The 25,670-nt window shown below is 51.0% G+C and overlaps 2 protein-coding genes across 5 annotated transcripts; both read left to right on the forward strand.

Moving 5' to 3' along the window:
* Window positions 1-484: 484 nt before the first annotated feature.
* Aen (apoptosis enhancing nuclease) lies at window positions 485-8,941 on the forward strand. Of its 2 annotated transcripts, none has more exons than XM_021210247.2 (4): window positions 485-567; window positions 2,638-3,238; window positions 6,382-6,582; window positions 7,666-8,941. In XM_021210247.2, exons 2-4 carry the CDS (start codon window positions 2,702-2,704, stop codon window positions 7,936-7,938), a joined length of 1,011 nt encoding a protein of 336 aa, XP_021065906.1. In that variant the 5' UTR covers window positions 485-567; window positions 2,638-2,701; the 3' UTR covers window positions 7,939-8,941. The 2 variants fall into 2 exon arrangements, with proteins under 2 accessions (XP_021065906.1, XP_021065916.1); XM_021210257.2 differs by having other exon boundaries at window positions 487-567; window positions 2,752-3,238.
* A 5,763-nt stretch (window positions 8,942-14,704) lies between these two features.
* Window positions 14,705-21,992, forward strand: Isg20 (interferon stimulated exonuclease gene 20). Of its 3 annotated transcripts, none has more exons than XM_021216365.1 (4): window positions 14,705-14,775; window positions 15,613-15,865; window positions 18,079-18,279; window positions 21,663-21,992. In XM_021216365.1, exons 2-4 carry the CDS (start codon window positions 15,638-15,640, stop codon window positions 21,777-21,779), a joined length of 546 nt encoding a protein of 181 aa, XP_021072024.1. In that variant the 5' UTR covers window positions 14,705-14,775; window positions 15,613-15,637; the 3' UTR covers window positions 21,780-21,992. The 3 variants fall into 3 exon arrangements, with proteins under 3 accessions (XP_021072024.1, XP_021072016.1, XP_021072033.1); XM_021216357.1 differs by lacking the exon at window positions 14,705-14,775 and adding an exon at window positions 15,060-15,332; XM_021216374.2 differs by lacking the exon at window positions 14,705-14,775 and having other exon boundaries at window positions 15,638-15,865; window positions 18,127-18,279; window positions 21,663-21,876.
* Window positions 21,993-25,670: the final 3,678 nt, after the last annotated feature.

Raw genomic sequence — 25,670 nt, forward strand, 5'->3', positions numbered from 1 at the left:
GAGGCAGGCGGATTTCTGAGTTCGAGGCCAGCCTGGTCTACAAAGTGAGTTCCAGGACAGCCAGGGCTATACAGAGAAACCCTGTCTCAAAAAACCATAAACAAATCAAATAAATATTGAAAAAGCAGTGCATTAGAAGCAAACCTTATTTTTTTTCCCCCCAAGTTTAACGAATACTGTATTATTTCACCCAGTTCTCACAACCCCAAGCCTGGAGGTGCTGCAGTTCCCCCGAGGTAGATCCGGGTGTGCTCTTTGAGGCTTTAAGTCTTTGAAGGTTGCGGTTCACTAGGCGTCGGACGTTCCATTCGGTTTTTTTACTGACCTCCTAAACGCTGCCCTATCCCGGCACAGGCCACGCCCTCCTCCTTCGGTATTCCCACCCCTTCCACCCGCCACGCCTACTGAGGAGGAGCCGGATCAACCAATCAGAAGAGCCCTTAGGCGGGCACTACGCCCCAGAGGACCAATAGACAGGCAGCCGAAGCCGGGCTTGTCCGGGCAAGCAGCTTCCGCAGCCGGCGAGGGTTCCACGTGAAGGCTGGGAAAGTGCAGCCGGGTCTTCAGGTGAGCTAGGGGACGGCCACAGGGAGTCCCGGGTCGCCGGTTCCTGTCGCTAGCCGCCTGTGGCTCGCGGGACCGGGTGGTTTGCAACTAGGCCGGGGCGCGGCCTCACGCGGTCCTGGCCGGACTCGGGGCTGGAGGGGCCTCAGGGGACTGCGCGGGCGTTGAGCGTCCACTGGACGCCTCAGCTGGTGAGCGCGGGCTGTCCGCGTATAATTTTTTGTTTTGTTTAAATTGGTCTGGTAAGCTTTGGGGGCAGCATCGGGGACCTAACTGCGCCATCCTTTCTCAAACCGGGATGATTATCACAATCGTGACTTGAGGGTGGGATCTCGGGTCCTGTCCCCAAACTTCGCCTTCTACCTAGGACGGTTGATGGTTTAAGGGACAGTGACTTCCTGATGCCATCTGGTTATTTTGTGCTACAACAGGGTCTCGACAGGCCCACTGACAAGAGACCTGGGCATAGCAGGGCATGGCAGGTAGGGCCCTTATGACAGTGACTTGGGAGCCTTCTCGTCTGGAATCCTCTTGGGTCGGGGACCCTCACCTGAAGGCCACGTGCCTACCATACTGACCAGAGTTAAGGTGTGGAATATTTGTACGTGGCCTTGTTGAAAGGACTGTGTCCTGAATACTTCTCTCCAGCTAAGCTGAGCTCCATTCAGGGCTGCAAGCTGTGGACGTTCCCTTTATAATTGTTGGTTCTGACATATCCACAGGGTCAGGGACTATAGGAAATGACTGCTTTTATCTCTCTCTCTCTCTCTCTCTCTCTCTCTCTCTCTCTCTCTCTCTNNNCTGGCTGTCCTGGAACTCACTTTGTAGACCAGGCTGGCCTCGAACTCAGAAATTCGCCTGCCTCTGCCTCCCAAGTGCTGGGATTAAAGGCGTGCACCACCATGCCCGGCCTGCTTTTATCTCTTAACACAAATACAAAAGTACAGAGACCTTTTCTCAAGGGAACCTTATTTTTAGCATCTTTCAGACCTTGCCGGCAGGGACAGCAAAGTCTCTCCCTGGCTCTTAGGTCTGTGTCTGTCAGGTTTCTCTTCTCTGAACACTTCCCACCCTTGGCTGCCTGGCCCATCCATCTGAAATCCTGCAGTATCCCCTCAGGCCAGGCTCTCCTTAACCTAGTGTTTCTTCCTGGTGACCTCCCCTTCCAGTCAGACCTACAAATCTCTGTTTAGGAGGACCTTGAGCTCTGTAGTGCCCTCCTGGCCTGTCACTGGGCTTCTGAGTCTGCCATGAGAGAGGGACAGCGGCCACAGTGGGGCTCTGCAGCTCGCTCACCTGAGGGAGCTCTGAGGGAGACTGCCTGTTGTCTGTGGAAGGTAAAAGCCAGTGTATTGGAGTACACAGGGTGGATTCCTTTGCTCCCCCCACAGGCAGTTAAAAGTTCTGTAGGAGGTGGAGGGGTGTAGGAGGACACAGACAGATAGACATGGGAGCACAACAGTTTATAAAGATCCCGGTTCCTTCTTCTGCAGATTGCAGATTTGGGGATTTTCGGTGCGGGGTATTCAGCTGGACTGTGTTTCTGTAGCCTTAGCTGCCCTGTATCCATACTTCTCACACCACTGAGGGGAGCGTGAGGTTCAGAGCGTGGACTCTGTATCAGCCGTTGTCCCAAGATACTCAGCTTGTGGGCCTCATTTCTGTACAGTAAGGGTGATAATCCTCTGTGGTATCTGTGGGAGGTGGAATATTCCATGTGACACTTGCTGGGGGGATTCGCAGGAGGCAGGGATGCCACATGCAGGCTTTGAGTGCAGTTCTTTTTGTTGTTTTGTTGTTGTTTCGAGATTTATTTATTTTATTTATATGATTACACACCAGAAGAGGGCATCAGATCCTTTTATGGATGGTTGTGAGCCACCATGTGGTTGCTGGGAATTGAACTCGGGACCTATGGAAGAACAGTCAGCTCTTACCCGCTGAGCCATCTCTTTAGCCCTTGAGTGCAGTTCTTGGTAAAGGTGTGTGAGTTTCAATCAGGTGCTTGAGGATGAGGGGCAGGTGCCTTGGCAGCCTCCTCCCAGCCCGTCTTCCCATGTGCTCTCTCTCCAGCACACTGCCCCGTTGGCAGACAGTCTCCAGAGCTTCTCTTATCCCTACCTGTGAGCTGGCTGAGATGGTGCCAGGGGAAGTCCCCGAGTCTACTCAGTGTCCATCTCTCACCAGCCTGAATACCAAGGATGTTGTTCGGAGAAGACACAAGAGGAGAAGCCGGCAGCACCAGCGATTCATGGCCCGAAAGGCCTTGCTTCAGGAGCAAGAGCTGTTGAGCACGACACCAGGGCCAGGACTCTGCCTTCTGTCCTCACCATCACAGATGCCAGCAGTCACAAAGGCTTCAGGCAACAGGAGACAACGTCCCAAGGCCAGGTCTGGCAGCAATGGCCTGTGCAGCAAAAAGCCTGTCCCCAGAGAAGCCCCAAGGCCTGGTCCCTTCAAGTGTGTGGCCATGGACTGTGAAATGGTGGGTACAGGCCCCCAAGGGCGGGTGAGTGAGCTAGCCCGCTGCTCTGTGGTGAGCTACAGTGGTGATGTTCTCTATGACAAATACATCCGGCCTGAAATGCCCATTGTGGACTATCGCACCCGCTGGAGTGGCATCACCCGCCAGCACATGCACAAGGCTATCCCCTTTCAGGTGGCCCAGAAGGAGGTAAGGACCCTGGGTCTTATGTGGCCAGAGTGACAGGTTGGGGAGAGAAGCCCTGGTTTGAGGCAGCACTTTGTGACTGGGGAGTGAGGGGCCTCGAAAAGTCAGTTTTCGTCTCCAGACATGCAGTTCCTTTTCCAGAGACTGGATTAATATAAACCCAGGGGCTGCCACTCTGAAGGCTTGCCAGGCTGGTAGGCAAGGGGCTGCTTGCAGAAAGGTTATATGACTGGTAAGGGCACGGTAACTTAGAGAATGTTCAGAATCTATAAACTTTGCCTACAGTCTTGTCCCATCTCCTTGTGGTCCTTCAGTACTTGGAAAAATGACTAGTAGTTGGGATTCCCCTATGTATTAGGAACCTGCAAAGGCATTGGCTACAGGAAACAGCGAAAGCCTTATAAATAGAACAGAAGCCTTACCCCAGACTCCGTGAAGACTCCGTTCCCCTAGATCTCTAGGGCTCTTCATGGTTGTCTAAAAATCATGGCTAAGCAAGCTTGTCCCATAAATAGGCCTCAAGGTTAATTAACCACCTGTTGGGTAATATCTACAGAACCATGCCTGGTGCTGAGAAGGGAAACTCTTAAAGGCTTGCAGTCCCTGTCTTCAGGACTCTGCCCCTGGTCATCTGTGCAGTGGCTCCTGTCTCTCCACACCTGCTCTATGCCACGGGGCTTTTTATAAGGACATGGTCTTTAGGCACAACACTCAAAAGACTTGGTGCTGCCACAGAAACAAAGAGAGACCTAATGAAGACTGGCACTCCAGTTTTGTCTGTGGTTAGGAAATGCAATGGGTACAGTAACCAGAGCCATGATTAGGAAAGGCCTGAGATGGCCTGTGGAAGGAAGGGCAGGAGGACATCGCTGCGGCTGTGTGAAGTGGGGCACTGAGTCTGACACTGCATTAGACTGGTGTGGCTCGGCGCCCAGGCAAACAAGCCCAATTGCTGGCAGATGGTGGAGGTGTGTAGTGCTGTGTGCTCCTGGTTCTGTTTAGCTGGCAGTGGTGTTCTGTATCCATGTTGCGTTTATTCAGGTGTAAAATTAGGCAGAAGCAAAGGTGAAATTCACATTCTGAGTTTGTGTCCTATCACAGTTGTATTGGAACAAATTCACTTTCTCAAAACAAGCATTAGAGCAGAACTACTTTTTAAATGTCTCTGGGTTATTGGGATCAGGAAGGTTTGGGAAATTCTGATAAACCTCATCTTGTGGTCTTTGTCATAGTGTGCTGGCTAGACATAACCCAAATTCATTTAGGAAGCAGGGACTAGAGTTAAGAAAATGTCCCCACCAGTCTGGCATGTTAGCAAGCCTTGGATGAATTTTCTAGATGTGGGAGCGCCCAGGCTACTGTGGGCAGTGCTACCCCCGGGCTTGTGGTCCTGGGTGCTATAAGAAAGCAGGCTGAGCAAGCCAGTAGGCAGCACTCTTCCATGGCCTCCGCATCAGCTCCTACCTCCAGCTTCCTGCCCTGTTTGAATTTCTTCCCTGAATTCCCTCAGTGATGGAGCTGAAAGATGAAATAAGCCCTTTCCCCACTTGCGGTCATGATGTTTTTACCACAGCAGTGGAAACCCTAACTAAGACATATACCATAAGCCCAAAGCATTGCTTTGGGAAGACCTGATCATGAGTAGAAGCAGTAGGAAGGAAAGCCTGCAGTGAGCCCTCCAGTTCTGCTCCCTCCTATTGATGGATATGTTTGTGGTTGGCGCTGATCCCTGGACAGGCTCATTTTCTTTCTGCTCACTTAGGCTAGTGTGGAGTAGGTTTGGTCTCTTCCCCTCTTGGTGGCAGGTGGGGTGTGAGACCAGGGTGATCCTATCACAAGTCTACATGCGTCTTATTCAGGCTACAAAAACAGGGTTCCATGGTTCTAGGTAGGCATCAGAAGGCCAGGCATTAGCAGGCCTTGTTTCCCAATGTGAGGAAGGTGCTGGACAGGGAGGAGAAGGATGTGCCCAAACCGAGCTGCAGAGCAGGTCTAAGGGAAGGGAGGAGGAGACAAGGAGCTGTTCCCTTTACTACCAGCCAGGGCTTCTCCTTAACTCTTCTTTTTTTTTTTTTTTTTTTTTTTTTTTTGATTTTTTTTTTTGGGGGGGGGGGGGGGTAGGGGGTTTTTTTTTTTTTTTTTTTTTTTTTTTTTTTTTTTTTTTTTTGTTGTTGTTGTTGTTGTTGGTGGTGGTGGTGGTTAGGTGGTTATTGTCTTTTGGTTCGTTTGTTTGTTTTCAAGACAGGGCTTCTCTTTTTTTTTTTTAAAGATTTATTTATTTATTATATGTAAGTACACTGTAGCTGTCTTCAGACACTCCAGAAGAGGGCGTCAGATCTTGTTACGGATGGTTATGAGCCACCATGTGGTTGCTGGGATTTGAACTCCAGACCTTCGGAAGAGCAGTCGAGTGCTCTTAACCAATGAGCCATCTCACCAGCCCCCTCTCCTTAACTCTTAACCAGCGCCAGGCATGGTTCTGTTGGCTTCATTAGGCATGTTTTTATTGATCAGAACTCAAATTGGTTGGGAGGCTGAGGTAGGAGGATTGACTTAAGTTCTAACCTGGATTACAGAGGGAGCCTTGTCTCAAAAGAACCATCCCAACAAACAGTGCAGGCAGGGAGGATAGAGCATCCCAAGGGCTAAGTGTATAAAGCATGTAAGGGCTAAATCCATACTTAGAAAGTACAGGTGGCTTGAAAGAAGGACCAGGGCTCCTAGGTGGATGAGGATCGTGGGAGTCTTCGAGGGAGCGCTGATGAGCTGAAACCTGGGTGGCAGTGCGACTGAGAAGGTCTGTGCCAGTGCAAAGCTGATTGGGCCTCTCAACTCGAAGACCTGGTGGGTGGGCATGCTTGCATGCATGCATACATACATACATAACATAACATACATACATACCATAACATACATCTTTGACCCTTACAGTTGTTCCTTGGAATGGTGCAGATAGTATTCCTTTTGCAGCTGCTAAGAGTTTGTATTCAAATTTGGGGCGTCATGGTCGCCAGGGCTCATAGACTCTCCCCTCCCTTTCCCACTGCTGCCTCCCACTGGGGTGGGTCCATGCACCAATAGTAAGGGAGCTTAGGTGTGTTCCTGCCTGACAGTGGGGTCTTCCTGCCTCCCCTCTCTACTCACAGATCCTTAAGCTGTTGAAGGGCAAGGTGGTGGTGGGGCATGCACTGCACAATGACTTCCAGGCCCTGAAGTACGTCCACCCTCGGAGCCAGACCCGGGATACCACTTATGTCCCAAACCTGCTCAGCCAGCCCAGCTCCCTTATCAGAACTCGGGTCTCTCTTAAGGACCTGGCCTTGAACCTGCTGCACAAGAAGATCCAGGTATGTGGTATGGAACCTCTTGGGAGGGAGGGAGCTCATCGGATTTGCATAATTGCTGAGGTGTGGATAGCGCTGTGGCCGCTGCTTGCATACAGGCAGTAATGGTGTAGCCACCTCATTTCATTCTGTGTGAGTTCCCCAGTGAAAGTCAAGTTCTAGGCTAGCTCTTTAGGTCTTTGCCCACCTAGCTCCTGCCCAAATCCTGTATCCCCATAGGATGGATTCTGACTCACTAGCTCTGGAGGCTCAGACCAAGGGGCCTTTGACTCTTGCTCTGCGCTGTTTTGGTATCTGTCTTCTAACCCCTGGAGCAGGGATTTTTTTGTTTGTTTGTTTTTGCTTTGTTTTGTTTTTCAAGACAGGGTTTCTCTGTGTAGCCCTGGCTGTCCTGGAACTCACTCTGTAGACCAGGCTGGACTCTACCCTAGAGGTCTTCCTGCCTCTGCCTCCTGAGTTTTAGGATTGAAGGCATGTGCCACCACAGCCCAGCTTCTGGAATTTGTTTTTTAAAATATCTGTAGGTGTTTGGCCTGCACATATGTCTATGCATCACATGCATGACATGTTCTTGGGGATCAAAAGAAGGCATCAGATCCTCTGGGACTGGGTTACAGACAGTTTGTGAGCTACCATGTAGGTACTGGGAATTGACCCTGGGTCCTGGAGAAGAGCAGCCAGTGCCTTTAACCACAGTGCGGTCTCTCCAACCCAACATAAAGGAAGGATTATTTTTGCTTCATGGTTTTGTAGGGTTGTGTGCTTAGGCAGAACATCATGGTGGTAGAAGCATGTGGAACTATAACCCCACAGGGAAAATGGAGCAGACAAAAGAACAGAGACAGTATATTCCCAAGGACCTTTCCTGGTAACGGGTTTTCTTAGACCGAGTCCCTCCTCAGTTGAGTACCTTTCAAGATAGCACTGTGAGCTGGGCTTGTTCCCACAGCACACAGACCCTTGGGGTATATGTCTCTAAATCACAAGAGCCTCCATTCAGACCCTCGGAGGCTGGCTTTGCTTCAGGGGTGATTAGTCAGTCAGGCCCATTTCACTATGTGGTGATGGTTTTGCTCCTGTCCACAGGTCGGTCACCATGGCCACTCATCTGTTGAAGACGCCATGACAGCCATGGAGCTGTACCAGCTGGTGGAGGTGCAGTGGGAGCAGCAAATGGCCAGGTCCGACCAGGCCCCTCCTGAGGACAGGGGGCCTGACAGCAGCACTGACGTGGAGCAGTACATGGACGACCAGTACTGGCCCGAGGACCTGACCCAGAGCACGGGAGGGGAGACAAGTGGGGGTCAAGATAGACAGGGGGGAGAGGAAGGGCGGGGAGCCAGGAGTGCTCCGCCCTAGTCACACGGGGTAGGCTCAGGTCGGAGTTCTACAGCAGTGTTTCTCAAAACCTGAGGTTCAGGACTCCTTTATGGGTTTAACTCTTTCACAGGGGTCGCCTAAGACCATCAGAAGACACAGCTGTGTGCATTACGATTCATAACTAGCAAAATTAGAGTTATGAAGTAGCAACAGAAATAACTTTATTTTGGGGGGGTCTCCACAGCATGAGGAACTGTAATAAAGGGTCACAGCATTAGGAAGGTGGAAAGCCACCGGTCTGGGATAACTTAAGGGCATTGGTAGGCAAAGGCTCAGGTTACACCATCCTCCGACAGAGTCTCCTGACACTTAGCATGGAGACAGGCCTGTGGCTTCCCCATTGAGCCTGTTTCCCCATTGTAAAGTGGGAAGAGTGGTAGAGCCTACCTCATGGGTGTCTTAGCACTTTGAGCGTGTCCTAGTGATAAACAGGATGGGCTCTATTCAGGCCTGAGCAGCTCTTGCTCAGGCAGGACTCTTGGCTTTTCCATCAGATGAGGTGGGGGCCAGGGCAAGGGTACTGCAGGGGACTTCAGAAGTCTCTGCAGGTCTTGCTGCCAGCTTCTATCTCCACATCAGCCCCCTGACACTGCATTTGGAAAAGTGACAACAGTAATCCAGATGGTCAGAAGTGAAGGGATGCTACTGAGACCACACTCCCACTGTCCACTGATGACACAAAGTGGTAGTCACGGATTGTTTCATTGCTGGCTCCTCCCAGCCAGGGAAAGAGGGAGCTGGCCTGGCACCAGGGGTGAGCTCTTGTTTCCTTAAAAAGCAGCCACTTGTGCCAGCCTTGACACTAGGCAGTAGCATTTGTGGGTTGAAGGTGGGAGAACTGTAAGCTGGGAAAAGCGTACTGAGAGAATTCAGCTTTCTCGTAGTACCAGACCATTCGCATAGGAATAAAGTGCAGGGACTGGTGAGATGGCTCAATGGGTAGAGCACCCGACTGCTCTTCCAAAGGTCCGGAGTTCAAATCCCAGCAACCACATGGTGGCTCATAACCATAACAAGATCTGACGCCCTCTTCTGGAGTGTCTGAAGACAGCTACAGTGTACTTACATATAATAAATAAATAAATCTTTAAAAAAAAAAAAAAAGGAATAAAATGCATCTGGAAAAGTGAGTGACGTGGATGCTCAAGCCAGGCTGAAGGGTGTGTGAGGCCAGGGAAAGCCTAGGGCTCTGCGCCTTGCTGGGTGCTGGTCTTGAGGTGCATTTCAAGGTGGTACACGTTAGCTCTACAGCAGTTTCTGACTAAAGTTGGAGTTGGCTATCACACAGCACACTGTTTGATTTGGTCTCCCCAAAGCTAGGCTTTCACATCAGAAATTGTTTGGTTTTTGCCGTTGAAACAGAATCTCATGACAGAGTCCAGCTGCTGTAACTCCTTATGGAACTCAGGCAGTCCTCCTGCCTTAGCTCACTCAGGGCTGGCATTGCGAGCATACACTGCATTCCTGTAAGACTGCCCTTTAGGACTAAGTCCTTTGTGTGTGTATAATGTTAGTCACAGGTTGGGTCACTTCCTCTCTTGCTATTGTGAATAAGATAGCCATATATATGGTATGCAGGTATCTGTTACCCTGCTTTCAAGTCACTTAGAGAGACACCCGGGAGGGGAATTGTTGGGCCAGGGAGTGTGGCGTCATGTGGAGAAGGAGACTGACAGGATCTGAGGGTAAAGCAGGGTAGCTGGCTGGTGTTTCCTCACAAAAAGCTAGACCTATAATTGCATAGCAGCTTGGTCACATAATGTAGAAAGCAGACTTAGCTGGGCATGGTGGCGCACTCCTTTAATCCCAGCACTCGGGAGGCAGAGGCAGGCGGATTTCTGAGTTCACAACCAGCCTGGTCTACAGAGTGAGTTCCAGGACAGCCAGGGCTATACAGAGAAACCCTGTCTCAAAAAAAAAAAACAACAACAACAAACAAACAGGCCGACTTAATGATTTCAAGAGGTTATGGTTTTATTTTGTTTTTTACAGATTGTTTTTAACCCATTTTAGCCCTGTTTTTCAACATCCAGAATGAAAGAGGTAGGTAATCAACTTTATTACAGTATTTTTCTTTGACACAAAAGCAGTAAAAGTCTAGCAAGCATCTAAGTCCCTGTTTTCTGAGGTTCAGCAGCCCCACCTGTGTCCCTTTATATTTCTTCCTGCAAGCTGTCAGCCTTTGTGGTCAGAGGGTCAGACCCTGAGTCCCATACAATTTTAAGCTCCTCAAGGGGCCTAAGGCAGTGTTTGTACCAGGTAGCAAAGTAAACACAGAGCTTATTGCATCCCCGTGGGCCTCTGCCTACAATATGGGCCTGTTCTCCTGTGCTCCCCAAAGGGAGGAGCATCCTGCTGTCTTATCCTTTCGTTCTGCCTCACCATCTTAATTCCTTCAATGTATGCACCTCCTGTATATGGCAGAGGGGATTGAGCCAATTCTTAACAGTGCTCCTCATGGGGCATTCCAGACCTTGCCATTCACCCCATGAGTCACGTACACAGAGAATCAACTGTAGGAACTGTTCTGTGCTTATTACTGAACTCTTGCCCTTAACTGCCAAGGCCTCAGACTCTGGGTCCGAGCCCATTGTTTCTCTGGATTGTGTGTTCTCATTCTCAGGCTGTAAGTGCCTGAGAGTTCCTGGAACCATCTTTCTTGGTGCAAACAAGGGCACAAAGGAGATTCTTTTTAGGATTAGCATATAGTTATGCTATATGGTTCCACTGTGGTACAGTTTTTCCAAAGAATGCTTTTGTTTAGAGTCTGCCATTGTATACATTCACATCCTCTACCAAATCACAGAATTTCCCAGAGGAAGGAGTGTAAGGAAACTCCATAACACACAGAATCATCAAAGACAGAAGTAGGATGCTAGAGAACTGTGACCCGAAATGCCCATGGATGCCGGAACTTTGTCAAGCAGCAGTGGTCACCATGCTGTCCACACCAAGGAACTGTCACTTTCCCACAGTAGCTGAGTTTCCATTCTCATTAACAGTTCACAAGGATTTCAGTTGTTTTAGAGGAAGGGCCACACCATTCGACCTAGGTTGACTTAGAATTTGTGGTCCTCCTGCCTTGGCCTCCCTGAAGGCGGTTGAGCGGTAGGGCAGATTGCCTTTAGGGAGAAGTGCCTCAGATGTAGGTAATTGTTTAAGGCTGTTTTGTATTCTAGAACAAAACACCTGAGGCTGGTGAAGGCTTGATGAAGACTTAGGTAAATCACAGCCATGGCGACTGGAAAGCAAGGTGCTGGTCTGCAGGGCTCTGCTGAGGGCCCCTACGGTGGATGATGTGAAAACAACCTTGGCAAGGCAGGAAGTGGGAGGGGCTTGGATAGTGAAACCACTCTAAGCCACTTGCACAATGCTAAATACAGTTAATGTTCACAAAAGCCTAGAACCTCCCAGAGACAGTATCAACCCATTCACGAAGGTAGTGTGTGTATCATTCATTCCCACATTCCTCCCACCAGGCCTCACGTGATGATTCAACCACACTGGGAACTGAACCCCTATACCAGGGGCCTTTGGGAAACAAAGTCACACCAGAGCCATAGCATGATTTGTCCATTCAGTGCATGATCGGGCTTAGTGGGGATTAGAAAAAGGCCTCCAGTAGCTGCCTCCTGTGGGCTACAGGCATGATGGGTGAACAGCTGATGGCATGTGTCCTTGGAAGGCTGACAAGTTTGCCCAGAGTGACTCTCTTGCTGTCACTTGGTCACGGCCTGTGGACCTGGCTTGCTGTTTGATGCTGTCAGGGGAAGCTGGAAACGAGCCCACTAGCTGGGGCCAGGGCTCCCCCTTTAGGGCTGTTAATAACCAGTACCTGGATCCAGCAGAACACACTGTATACTTGGACAAACGTTGAGCATAGTTCAGGCAGGGTTCTGGGAGCTGAGGCCCAGCTCTGAGGAACCACAAGAGGGCAAATGGAAGGTGCACTATTTACGACTGCTTGTGGTATAGAAAAGGATAGATAGGGCCGGAGGCTGCTTTATCAATTAATTAAGAAGAGGACAGGAAGTGTGCTTACACAGAGGGGCCTGGAGGGGGAGCTGCCAGGCAGATGATGCAGGTGTAGACTCCTGGCCTTCAGACAAAATTGCCTCTCTCTCTGGATCAGCTGTGCCTGTTTGCAGTCACGCTGGTTGATTATTGATAGCCCCTCCCAGGGGGAGTCTGAGATTTCAGCGGCTGCCTCAGCCATTTGTATGCAGTTCTGCCCCGCCTGCGAGGGATCTGGACTCAGGCAATGGTAATGTATATAAGCAGGGGAAGCTTGGTGCTCCCGCTAAGCAGCTACAGGGGTGCCACCACCATCCACACTAGATGAAGACGTGCCAGTGTGTTTGATGTCCTTCCGGGCTTCTACTCATGCAGGCTCCATAAGTAAGCCCAATAAATTCATTGGTCCCCAAGTTGTAATCTGATGGAATTGTTCTTTGGCTTGTTGGACTTTGTAAAAAGGTAATTTTTAAAAAAAAAAAAATTCTCCCAGAAAAGCAACTTTTCAAACAGGGCAGCAAATGCCAAACCCTGAGACATGAACATGTGGGAAGGTGCCCTCATAGTGCTCTAGGGTGGGAACCTAGGTGGTTCCTCTAGCCGGATGGTTCTCAGCCTGTGTGGGTCGTGACCCCTTTGGGGGTCAAATGACCCTTTCATAGGGGTGGCATATCAGATATCCTGCATATCAGATGTTTACAGCACAATTCATCGCAGTCGCAAAATTAGAGTTACAAAATAGCAACAAAAATAATTTTATGGTTGGGGGGAGGGGGTCACCACAACATGAGGAACTGTATTAAATGGTTGTAGCACTGAGACGGTTGAGAACCACTAGAGGTTAGTCACTGGTCCCGGCACTGGGGAGATGGATGGTTAACATCGTCTGAAGGAGGCATCTGAGACCTGTGGACTTAGGAAGAATCACCAGATAAAGCCCCAGAGCAAGGCCAGAGTTTGGGTTTAAACCAGAAGAAGCCATAGTTCCAAGAAGGTGTGGAAGAGACCGGAAGGAAGGGACAGTGGGACAGATGACAACTGCCCCTGAGTTCCTTTGCTTTCTTGTTTTTGTTTCTGTTTTTTAAAAGCCATGCTCTCAAAGTAGTCCAGATTAGTCTTGAACTTGCTGTGTGACTAAGAAACTTGATTTTCCTATCCCCATCAGCTGCTGTGTCAGGATTACATGCTAAACCACTACATCTGGTTAATGCAGTGCTGGTCACCGAGTGCGGGGCTTCCTGCACGCTAGAGAAGCTGAACTACACCCTCAACCCAAACATTTGATTTTTGAAGTCTGTTAAAGTCAGACATCTGGGAAGTTCTTATCCAAGTCGTGATGTCTCACCGTTTTGAGAACTGTTATTCTCTATAGATCTGGGCATATATAGACTATGTTGGACAGTGGACTGTGCCACCAGACAGAAAATCTGATAAGGTGGAGAAGAATCAGGAGCCCCAGCAATTCTCGAATTTGAGACCTGTAGGCATTTAAATCTACTCCTGACTCCAATGGAGTGGACTCTGACACTCCATTGAGAGGACTGTGACAATCAGTCACGTAGGGACAACAGCTGAGGTCTGTCCAAAAGCCAATGAGGCATTCCTAACATCCTCCGTGAATAAACAGTTTGGACAAGCAATGACAGTTTCCTTCATCAAGGACCGCCCCGGGGGCAAGTCTTTGTCCTACAGAGCAGGGCTCAAGTCTCCACAGCAGATCTGGAGCTAAACCTGCTTCCCCATCCCAGGCTCATTTTAGCCCCGCCCCACCCTCATCCCTTCAACTCTTGGGGTTCCCATGCCCAGGAGTTTGAGAATCACAGTTTCTGACCCAGAGAAAATGGACTGGGCCCCCTATTTTAGGTTTCAATTCCTCTCCCCTGAGCGGTATGTCCCACAAGCCCGGCACCCCAGCGGAGAGAAAGGAACACAGCCTAGCGCCTCTGTGTTTTACCTCCTCGAGTGACAAAGCGAATGCAGATCCACATATATTCCTCCTCTGGATTCTCACTCGGGTGTGTTCTGCAAGCGCGCCCCTCTTAGAAAGCTGAATCTGTTTCTGATCCGTGCGCGGACCTCAGTCTGTTTATTAGAAGAATACTGAACGTTCCCTGCATGATAGGAATAAGCAACAGGTGGCTCCATGATTCAGGGGAGGAGTTTTATTGTCGCTATGAGAGACCAGCCAGGGGCATCCAGAAGAGTCCAGAGCAGAGAGGAAAAGCAGCAGACTGCCTGCCCATGCTCAGGGCCATCTCTCAGGAGTAGAGAAAATAGGACGGGCAGCTGGAGAAGAGAATAGCAAGAGAGGCAGGGGGTAGGGTGGGGATATTGCTGGTTTTAAAGAAAACGGGGCACGGGTGAGGTGGGAGAACCTGGAAGCTAGCGGAGCGGAGGGGTCAGGGAGGCGAGAAGGGTCAGGAGGCTAGTGTAGAACAGGTATGTGTTACTAGGTCTCGAAGGAGTCTGGAGGCTAGCATGCGCTGTCATGTGGAACCACGAAACTGTTCTGACAGGTTTCTAAGGAACGCTTTGTGAGAACTTTGAGCTATACACAAGAAATCCTATAGTCCAGCTTGAGCGGAGGCCAGACTATCATTTTAGACAAAGTCAGTGAGCCTGCCCTTTTTTTTGGGGGGGTGGGGGTGGGGGGTTGGTGTTCTTGGGATTTTTCCTTTGGACCTAATAATAGGTACTATTGTAAGGATTCTAAGTCCCAGCCCAGGAGACTAGAACCCAGGAGGAAGAACAGCCTGGGCTGAGGCCCTCTCAAGGTCTGCTGCTGTTTGTCAACTCTCCCAGGTAGAGTCTCTGCCCAGTGAGGCACTAAACTGATAGAAGCCACTAAGGACTAGACCCTCCTCCTCCCCCAACCCCTTGCAGCCCTTCCCAGTTAATGGTACCAGCGTCTCAAGAACTGCTTGCTCTGTCCTCAGAAAACCTCACAGCACACTGACAGCAGGTCCCAGAAGTTGTGGGACATTCCCCAGGCTCCAATCCCGGAGATGTTTATTCTCTGGGTGGAGGGTGAAAAAAGCAAAGAAAGATGTTGCAATCCACTCGGTCCACGTCAGACACCGTCATCCGAAAGGGAGGAGGAGGGCAGGGCCAGAGGAGGGACAGTCTGACGCAGCCACCAGCCCTGACTCAACCTGCCAGCCCCCTTACCTGCCAGCCTTGAGATGGAACAGCCCAGCCTTCAAGGCCTGCCCCCACTCCTCAACTTCCCTTGATAATGAACCAGAAACTGAAACTAAAACAGGCAGGCTCTAGTTAGAGATGAGTCACTTCCCAAAGTGACTGAAGTAGCCGAGAAGTGGAAACAGAGAGGCAAAGGAGAACCCAGGGCACTGAGACAGGTGAGAGCAGGTACCAACCACATAACCACCCAAACTGGGAGGCAATGTGAGGGGGGCTTCTTAGTGGGACAGCCAGACAGGGCCAGCAAGCTCTGGGACCTATAGCACACAGAAGCTGAAGGCTGGCAAGAGGCCAGCTTCTGTTGCCAGGTGGCACTGGAGATAATGGGCAGGGCTCAGGGTGTAGTTTGGCAGGGTGTTGGCCCAGGATGCCTGGAGGGCTGTTGGTTCTTGACTGACAGCCTGGCTCTCCCCCACTCCCCACCTCCCCATCCTCCAGGGCTTTCTGAGGGTCACCAAGGAGCATGGCAGGCAGCCCAGAGGTGGTTGCCATGGACTGTGAGATGGTGGGGCTCGGGCCTCAAAGGGTGAGCGGCCTCGCCCGCTGCAGCATTGTGAACATCCATGGCGCAGTCCTGTATGACAAGTACATCCGGCCCGAGGGAGAGATCACGGATTACAGAACCCAAGTCAGCGGGATCACGCCTCAGCACATGGTGAGGGCCACGCCATTTGGTGAAGCCAGGCTAGAGGTAAGTGAAGGACCGGGAGTCAAGTCAGCAGAGGCTGCAAGCACATTTGTCCTTCCTCCTCAGCTCCTTCCTAGGGTCTGTGGTCTGTGACTCTCCCATGAAGAATTCCTCACATATCTGAGGGAGGGAAGGACTCTGGGTCTCCCTATCACAGCCCTCAACTAAGTCAGTCTCCCCGCCAACAGAGAACCTTAGGCTCCCAGCTGATTTCGGAGCATCTACCCAGTCCGACTTTCCGGTCTTATGATGGGGACATTGAGTCCCACCTGATGTTCCCTCTCCTCTACACCACACTGCTCTGCTGAGCCTGTGAAATGGGGTTCTGAGGCTGAGCTGAAGGAGATCGTGTTCCCAGACTACGTGCTCTGGGCCACTGAAGCCTAAGGTTCTTATCCTTTAGCCTTGTGTCCATGTCTTCCAGACATGTAGGACATGGGGCTGAGCACTAAGAGCTGTCCATCCTCCCTGCTGGGCTGCCAGATAGATCAGGCTTGCTCATCAGCTGTGTGGCAAGCAGCAAGGCTCTGCTACTGCCCCCTGGGTGGAAATCCCAGTACCCTGATGGTGCTTAGCAAAACACACACACACACACACACACACACACACACACACACACACACACACACACAGATTGCCCAAACACTAGTAGCCTTGTCAGGCGTGTGCATCCGCGCTCTGGCAGGGATAGGTAGAGGGGCAGTGTGTCAGGGCCAGTGGACAGGAGTTATGTATGTGTAAGTTTATTTGCCTGCCATACGGGATTTTCTAGGCTTATCTCTGTGTACGACTTTCCTTCAGGGCTTCCCCAGCCTTGGGAGTTCCATTCCCCATCGTTTGTTTGCTTGCTGTTAAGATAGGGTCCCATGTCACTCAGGCTGGCTTTGATCCTCCTGCCTCCATCTGCCCCAAATTCTGGGGTTGCAGGCATGTGCCATGGTGCCCGGTTTATATGGGCTAGATAGACCCTAGGCCCTCCAATGCTAGTCAAGCACTCTGCCAGTCGACCCACCCTCCAGCCTTAGTTACTAATCTTTAAAGAGGACTATGAAAGAATTTGCAAATATTTAAAATGGTCAGAAACACTTTGGGCAAAGTCATTGGTGCCTGTGTGTGTCCGTTGCTCTCTTTTGTAGAATCCTGGGGGGTCCGGGCCTCCTTCCTAACGGGACTAGTTTTTGTAGCCACTGAACAGACCCACCAACTTAATGTGTTAAGACAATGTGGACTTATTATCTTACTGTTCTTCATTTCAGAAGCCCAACCTGGGCCTAATGGGACTAAAGTTAAGGCGTCTGCGAGGCTGGCTCCTCAGGCTCCTTCCCAGCTTCTGGGGTTGCTGGAGCTTTAGTCCTTCCTCCATATTCAGAATAACCAACAGTCCACAACTTCTCCTCACGAAGAACCCCTAGTCTTCAAAAATAAGCGCCCTGTGCTAATGGGAATCTGTCCTGGAGCCCTCTCTTCCTCTCTGTCCAGTGTTAGGGGTTGGATCTTACAACTTTCCCGCTCAGCTACAATCCCAGTGGAAAATTCCCTCTCTTTAAATATTATCATCTGGGGCTGGTGAGATGGCTCAGTGGGTAAGAGCACCTGACTGCTCTTCCAAAGGTCCGGAGTTCAAATCCCAGCAACCACATGGTGGCTCACAACCATCTGTAACAAGATCTGACTCCCTCTTCTGGAGTGTCTGAAGACAGCTACAGTGTACTTACATATATAATAAATAAATAAATCTTTAAAAAAAAAAAAAAATAAATATTATCATCTGGCTAACAATTTAAGTTCCACATGCACCTTAGCCCTGCCCACACCCTCATCCCTGATCCAGGGATGTAGTCACAGATTCTCCTCAGAGGAGTCTAGATAACGTTTGCGGGGTGGGGGGTGGTCATTACTTGCCCGGCCACAGCGGAGTTGCCAAGGAGATTAAAGGACATAGTCTATGCTGTTTATCCTTGCAGGCCCCATCCCATGAGTCATGGGAGCAGGCCAGGGTAGGGACCCTCCCAGACTAAGACTGCTTTGAGAAGGGCTTCGGACTTTGCTTTCCTCCGGTGAGGGAGCATGACTTGCCCAAGGCCAACTAGCAACCCCGGGAGTGGCCAGCCAGCTTCCTGACTCTGGGGAAGGAGGACACCCTACCATAGTCACACATGTCCACCTGGAGCACCCAGGGGTGGACACATGTGAGGCCCCCCTGTCTTCCTGGACAGATCCTGCAGCTTCTGAAAGGCAAGCTGGTAGTGGGCCATGACCTGAAGCACGACTTCAATGCCCTGAAGGAGGATATGAGCAAGTACACCATCTATGACACGTCCACAGACAGGCTGCTGTGGCACGAGGCCAGGCTGCAGTACTACAGCCGCGTGTCCCTGAGGCTGCTGTGTAAGCGCCTGCTACACAAGAACATCCAGGTGAGGAACCTCTGGCCCCCATGGCCCTTCTTGTCTCTCTCTCTCTTCTCCCTCCTCCCTCTCGCCCTGCCTCCTCCCCCTCCGATGAGGAGGAGTAAACTGCTCTTCCCCTTTCTCCTTCCTCTCCTACTCCTCCAAGCAAGGAGTTCTCTTCCTTTCTTCCTTAGTCCTCCCTCTCCTTCCTTGCTTCTAAAAGGGAGGATCTTCCTCTCCCTCCTCCCCACACTCCCACTCCTCCCAAGGGCAGATCAGCCCCACCTGCCTAAGCTGGCAGCTCCAGGTAAGGAGCCTCAGCAGCCTGCCGGCTCGAGGCCTCATCCATCCTCCAAGACTCCACACCAACACTTTCGGAGCCCCAGTGCAGACGTGTGATCCCCCAAGACTCTTCCCTCACTCCCGAGAGACTGGGTGCCTGTGTGTGTGAGATGTGCCTTTGGCTGCAGGAGCCCGGAGCCCAGAAAAGGAATTCAGAAAGCCTCTTTGTGAACTGACCCCAGGAGCACCCATAGGGAAGGAGCCAGGGAGAGCCCTTGGTTCAGGCCCCTTGGTTTAAACCCTGGGCATCACGAGCCTTATGCCATGGCAGCTGCCCTCCTCACAGGGAAGTGGCAGAAAGCCTGCACCTCCGAGGGCCAGAGTGACCTGACAGCTGGGCGTTCCTGCCCCGGATCAATCAGTGCTGTTCCTGGGTGCCACCTCCTTGGCATGTGGCATGGGACTCACCCTCACCCAAGTAAGAAGAGCCTTGGGTGGGGGACAAACACTACCCAAGGGCCCTCCTGGTCAACAAGTTTCTTTTGTTTTGGCTTTGGTTTTCAAGACAAGGGTTCTCTGTGTAGCCCTGGCTGTCCTGGAACTCCCTCTGTAGATCAGGCTGGCCTCGAACTCACAGAGATCTACCTGCCTCTGCCTCCCGAGGGCTGGGATTTAAAGGCATGAGCCAGCACTGCTCAGCTGTTTTTCTTTTGTTTGGTTTTTAAAAAAAAAATTTTTCCCCCTGCACTGGGGAATCAGACCCAGAGCTTTTAACTTAACAAGTGGAGTAAGTACCCTGCTGTGAACTACATCCCTAGTGAGCCTTTGTTCTCTTACAGTAGGCTCCGGCTATGTGGCCTTATGTTCATAAATTCACAATCCTCCTCCCTCAGCCTTCTGAATGCTGGTATCCCAGCCGTTATGACTGTCAAACACGGGAGGTGAGCACGCCATGCCCCTGTCTAGGAGGGGCTCTTGGTTCCCGGGGGCAGGCCACCAGCACTGTCCAATAGAAGGTGTGTGTGTGTGGGGGCAGTGTGGGTTATGACTCGGTGGGCAGAGTGCTTGCCTAGCATGCTCAAAGCCCCAGGTTCAGTCCCCCGCACCACATAAACCAAGCACGGCACGCGCCCGAGTTCTAGCACTTGGGAGGTAGAACAGGGAGATCAGAAGTTTCAGTCACCCTCAGCCACAGAGGCTAACCTTAAAATAGGGGGTGGGGCATAGTAGCCCCAGGATGGGGAAAATGGTAATCTGCAGGATAGAAGAGTAAATCCTAGCACCATTTACAGGACCAAAGTCACAGAAGTCTAGAGAGAGGAAAGAGAGGGCCGGAGAGGGTCTGTGAGCCAGGGCCCGGACTGTGGGGCTAACTTGGCTGGGTGAATGGCTAGTGGCATGGAGCCCCATCCCACATTTATAGAGATTGTGTTGGAAGCAGGAGTGGGTCTGAACCTGGTCTGGTCCTGTCAGTCTCCAGGACCCAGGTCCTGACTTTTCTTATAACCTGGGGGCATGCGGTGATCTGCTGTGCCCAACGAGTCAGGAGCCCTAAGAGGATATTTGTGTACTTGTCCCTCACTATCCTCTATGACTCTCAGCTCAGGCCTTGTCCTGGGAAACCTTGAGCCTGGTCTGCAGGCCTCTTAGGCTCGCTCTGTTCCTCATCTGTGTTAGTTCTCCAGTTCACTCTCCTCACCAGCTCCCACCTCATTGATATCCTCAGAACCTGCCCTCCAGCTCCTGCCTGAGGGGAATCACCCTGCTGATCTGATCACCTCAACGAGAGCTGGTCCAGGACCTTGCCCAGGCTTGTCACGGTCAGGCGCTGATGCCTCCCTTCAAGGGCATGAGCCCCACAACAAGGCGAGGGAAAGGCCCGCTCTACTCAGCCCTTGGGCATGCTGGGAACTGGTGTACTTTTCGTGCCTTTGGAGCAGGTGTACCCAGATCATTTTACAGAAGAGAAAACAGGCACAGATAGGCTGGAGACTTGCCTGAGGTCCCAGGAGGGGTCTAAAACTGGGACCAAGGCCAGAACTACCCACTTCTCATGGCTGACACCTCCCACCCCACACAGAGGATACTCCAGCCACCTGCAGCCTCCACCTCAGATAGCAAAGCAGTAGACTTCAGAAACCTGTCCTTAGTTCCCTTGCCTGGCAAGTGAGGGTTGGTGACCGGGCAAGTCTTTGGCGCCACCTTGGGATGTTGGAGACACCGCAGCCACCTGCTTATTAACACCATAGGATAGGATGCTGCAGCCTGCCTGAGCTAGGCCTCCCCGCAGGTGTCCCTAGCCCCTAGTCTGGAAGGTGGCAGGAAAGGAGCCCTTGGGAGGAAAGGCAGGCCACCTTAGCAGATGGACATCAGAGAAACAGACCTGCTGATCCCTCTGCATCCAGTTGCAGGCAAGACTGCAACAGCCAGGCCTGGAAAACACGGTGTGTGTGTGTGTGTGTGTGTGTGTGTGTGTGTGTGTGTGTGTGTGTGTAAAAGATGCTGCCGGAGTTGGCCCGGCTTGTGGACATATGCCTTCACTCTATAACATTTGCAGTGTTTGAGCCTGTGTCACCACTACTAAAGCTGAGGATGATCAGACATAGCTCTTGGAGTCTAGGAAGGTTCCATTGGCCAAGTGATAATTAGCATAGCAGTGGCATGTGGCAAGTGGCAGCCATTTCTTCCTGAATGGAAAGTATGCAGAACCCAGTTCCACCCCGTGCTCTGTCCCCTCTTCAAAGGGCTTCTGCTTTAGTGCCTCGCTCTTCTCATGTTTCCCAGGTCCTGACAGCCTCTTGGGGGTTGGAGGATGCATCTTGCCAGGCAGTGACATCCTCCACCTTCTGCTCTATGTTGAAATGGTCAGGATTGCTGGTCTCCACTTGCTGACGCCCTTTCCACCTCTGAGCTGCCTCGCTTGCCCACTGCTCCTTGGAGAGCCTTGCTTCCGCTGGTTCGCACACATGCTGTTATTCCTGCCCTGTCCAGCTCTAGTCACCTGCTGTCACCTCTCCCAGGGATCCTCAGGGATCTCAGGGACACTCGGACAGACTGAGCAGCCGGCTCCAGGACTGGCGGAGCCACTGCTCCAGCCCCTTTAGCTCCAGCTCTCCCTGTGTCTGCAGAACAACTGGCGGGGCCACTGCTCTGTGGAAGATGCCAGGGCCACAATGGAGCTCTACAGAATCTCTCAGCGACTCAGAGCCCAGCGAGGGCTGCCTTGCCCCGGGATGTCAGACTGAACGTCATCCTCATCCAGGGTCAAAGCTGCCACTCCTGAAGGACCATAGTTCTCCATGAATGAGACCTGTTTCCAACAACCACCGCCACCGCCACCACAAAGTGTAAAACCAAGAACACTCCCCCATTACAACAACTCTCTTGCTTTGAGGCAACAACAACAACAACAACAAAACCAGAAACCTTCAGTAATAAATGGCTTTGATTTTGTCTAACTACCCGCTACCAGGATCTCTTGTCTTTTGCCCCGGAAATGGGCAGGTGCCTCTTCCTTCTTTGTCCCTCCCTCTACTCTCGTTTTTTTTTTTTTTTTTTTTCCTTCCTCCCTTTTCTCTTTCCCTCCTCTCCCCAGGTTTATTTTGTACATTGTGAAGAGGCACCAGGCATGGCAGTAATAGGAAGATGTGCTTTTCCTGACTCTTCTTGAGCCCAGGCCCACCTCAAACCCATGACTGTGCCGACTCGGCCTCCTAGTGACATCCTAGCATTGCAGGTGCGTATCCCCACAGCCAGCGTAGGTACGGAGACGTTTGCTGATGTCTTCTTCCTTCTGCAGACTGAATCTAGGGCCTCATGGATGCCAGGCAAGAGCTCTACCATTGAGCCACATCCCCAGCCCTCTCTCCCTCCCTCCCCCCTCCCCCACATTTGGCCATGAATTACTTTTTTTTAAAAAAAAATTTATTTATTATATGTAATTACACTGTAGCTGTTTTCAGACACACCAGAAGAGGGCATCAGATCTCATTACAGATGGTTGTGAGCCACCATGTGGTTGCTGGGATTTGAACTCAGGACCTTTGGAAGAGTAGTCAGTGCTCTTAACCACTGAGCCATCTCACCAGCCCTATGAATTACTTTTTTTTTTTTAAATTAAACTTTATTTTAAAAGTTGCAAAAGAAACAAACAAACAAAAACCCCACACCCAAATTAACCATATTCAAAAACCTCAGTGGATATGTGTACAATTGGAGTAGCCACTTAGAAAAGCTGTTTACCTTCACGATTTTTATATGTCCATGATATGTGTATATATATATATATATATATATATATATATATATATATATTTTTTTTTTTTTTTTCTCCCTGAGACAGGGTTTCTCTGTATAGCCCTGGCTGTCCTGGAGCTCACTCTGTAGACCAGGCTGGCCTTAAACTTAGAAATCCGCCTGCTTCTGCCTCCTGAGTGCTGGGATTAAAGGTGTGCGTCACCACTGCCCAGCCATGATGTATTTTTATGCACTGTCCACCACCAAACCAAAAAACCATGGCGGAGTTAGAACTAGAAAAACAGTTAGCCTTACGTCCTCCCTCATGACGCGTCCTAGCCAGTGCGCAGCCCTTCCTCACCCTTCTTCATCCTATGGGGTTGCCCTTTCTCCTCCTCTTGTCTCTCCTTAACTCCTCCCTCCCTCCCTCCCTCCCTCCCTTCCTCCCCCTCCCCTCCTCCCATGTGCACCGGCATGCATACCCATGCCATGGCCCATGTATGGAGTTTAGAGCACCACCCTTGGGAGTCAGTTCTATGCTCCTACAACATGGGTCCCAAGGATCAAGCTCAGGTCAAGTGTAATGACAAATACCTAAATCTACTGCTCCACCTTGCCCCACCTCGTGTCCCTTCCTCCCTTCTTCCCTGCTGTTCCCCAGTACTGAGGTTTGAACCCAGGGCCTTGTAAGCATTACGTCTCAAGTAGTATCTCACTGGGCTACACCCACCCTCCACCTCACCCCTCTTTTTTTTTTTTTTTTTTATTACTTTTTACTTCTAAATTGCCCAGGTTGGCCTTGAACTTGCAATCCCTCTGCCTCGCCCTAGCTACTAGCTGGGACTGTAGGCCTATGCCACTGACTTTCCTTAGCATCCTGAGTCCTGTCCAGTCAAGGAGGCCACTTTGGAATCTGAGTAACAAGAATCTGAAGCCCCTATCACCCTGTTCCTGTTGTATTTACAGGGTGGGGCACTGTTTCCCAAGTTCCCTGCGCTGGGGTCCACCCATCTCATTGAGAGATTGGAGTTGAAGCAGAGGCACTGGAGTGTAGTGGAGCCACTGCTTTCCCTTATTTGTAAAATGAGAAAGTCTGGAGTCTGAGGGGACTAGGCCAGGAGGCCAGTGTTGCCCCTTAGTAGCCGTGTGACCAACAGTAAGCAACCCAACTTTCCTGTCCTCCACTCCCTCTCCCAACTACCGCCATGTCTTCTTGGAAACAAATGCCAAGTGTCAGTAACTGTCAGCATTTCTTGGGGTGTTGCCAGGATCTTCACCTGGACTCCCGTCTCTAACCCTTATGGTTTCCAGTGGAAGAATTCAGATATGAACCACAGAGGACCGGGTAGAAGACAGAATTTATTGGAAAGCAAATGCCATTAAGGGGGTGGGAACAGACAATGGCCAAAGAGACCAGTGACTGGACCTACACACCAGGCAGGCTTGGTGTCACTACAATCCCAAGAACAAAACCCTGGCAATTCCTTGGAGGCCTTTGTTCCATTCCATGGTGGTTCTCTTTGGAGCGGCTTGCTCTGACTTCCAGGAGGAGGCTCCGTGGTGTGTGTCTGGAATAATGTGGGTTTTCCTTCCTTACTAGAAGGCTCCCCTTTTCATGAACTTCAGGACTCTGTGGGAGCCATTTCAAATAGTTACTTCAGGCTGTCCAAGGGGGGTCCCAACCATGTGACCACCAGTACCCAGAAGTCCCTGTCCTTTGTTTTATAGGCTTCAGACTATGCAGCAGGCTCCAGGGCCTAAGCTTTCCAAGCCTGTTAATATCTCACTACCTAACAGAGGCTCCAACCAGACCAGCAGAACGGGAAGCTACTGGGGACGCTCAGTACCGGCTGCATACCGAGTGTGAGCACTCTGTACTCAAGTCCCAGGGTCCCTCAGAAAGCACTTCATGGCTTCAGGCTGCAGAGGATCAGGGTCACACATGGAGCTTGGAAAACAAACAAACAAAAAAACCAGACACCCCACGTGACCGACTACGGAAGCTGGGTCCTAGACTAGAAGATCCGCAGTGGAACACACAGGTGAGAACAGTAAGCTGCCCTTAACTCTAATGGGCAGAGACCTCCTTACCACACACCCGGCATTTCCCTCAGGCGATGGACCAACCTCAGGGGTCCTGGCTTTGAAAAGGACTGCTTGAGTGACAGGCAAGTGCAATATGCAGTCACAATTGACAGCTGGCAGGAGGCTTGGTCACCTTTTGGCCTCTTCTGCCTGGAGTTCGCATGCAGAGGGAGGTCTGAGGCCCTACAGGTTGGGTCCTAAGCAGTCTTGCTTGGAAGATGAGGGGCTTGTGGGGAGCGTGCTGGGGATGTGGCTAGTTTGTGAATTTGGCATAAGCAAGGCCCTGACATTGATCCCCAGGACCACATAACCCAGGCGTGGTATTGTCTATCTGGAATCTCAGCACACAGGAGGCTGAGCAGAAAGCTCAGAAGTTCAAAGTCACCATTGGCTACACAGCAGATTTGAAGTTAGCTTAGCCCACTTCACACCTGTTGGGGTCCAGGAGTCGCTCACAAATCAGATGAACACCAGTCTCAGTCAGTCAGGGATCGTTTATTGAACGTTCACTCCAGGACTGATCGATCAAGGGCACAGGCCAGACTCGGGCTGGCTGCAGCCATGTGCCAGATCCTACAGATCTTTTAAGCCTTGAAATCCACAAATATCTGTGCTAGGTTATTCCACCAATCAGGATTTAGGGATAGGGGATTTCCTTAGGAACGTGTCTTTGTTGTACATTTATCCTGTTGTCATTGGTTGGGGTATTCAACTGTGGCAGGGTACCTGCCTTGCCTAACTTCATGTCTTAACTCACCAACCAGGATGCCAGTTACCCATATAGAGGTCTCTTTCTGCCAAGTAGGAGGATGTCA

This window comes from Mus pahari, chromosome 1 (genome assembly GCF_900095145.1).
Source record: "Mus pahari chromosome 1, PAHARI_EIJ_v1.1, whole genome shotgun sequence".
Taxonomy (NCBI): Eukaryota; Metazoa; Chordata; class Mammalia; order Rodentia; family Muridae; genus Mus; species Mus pahari.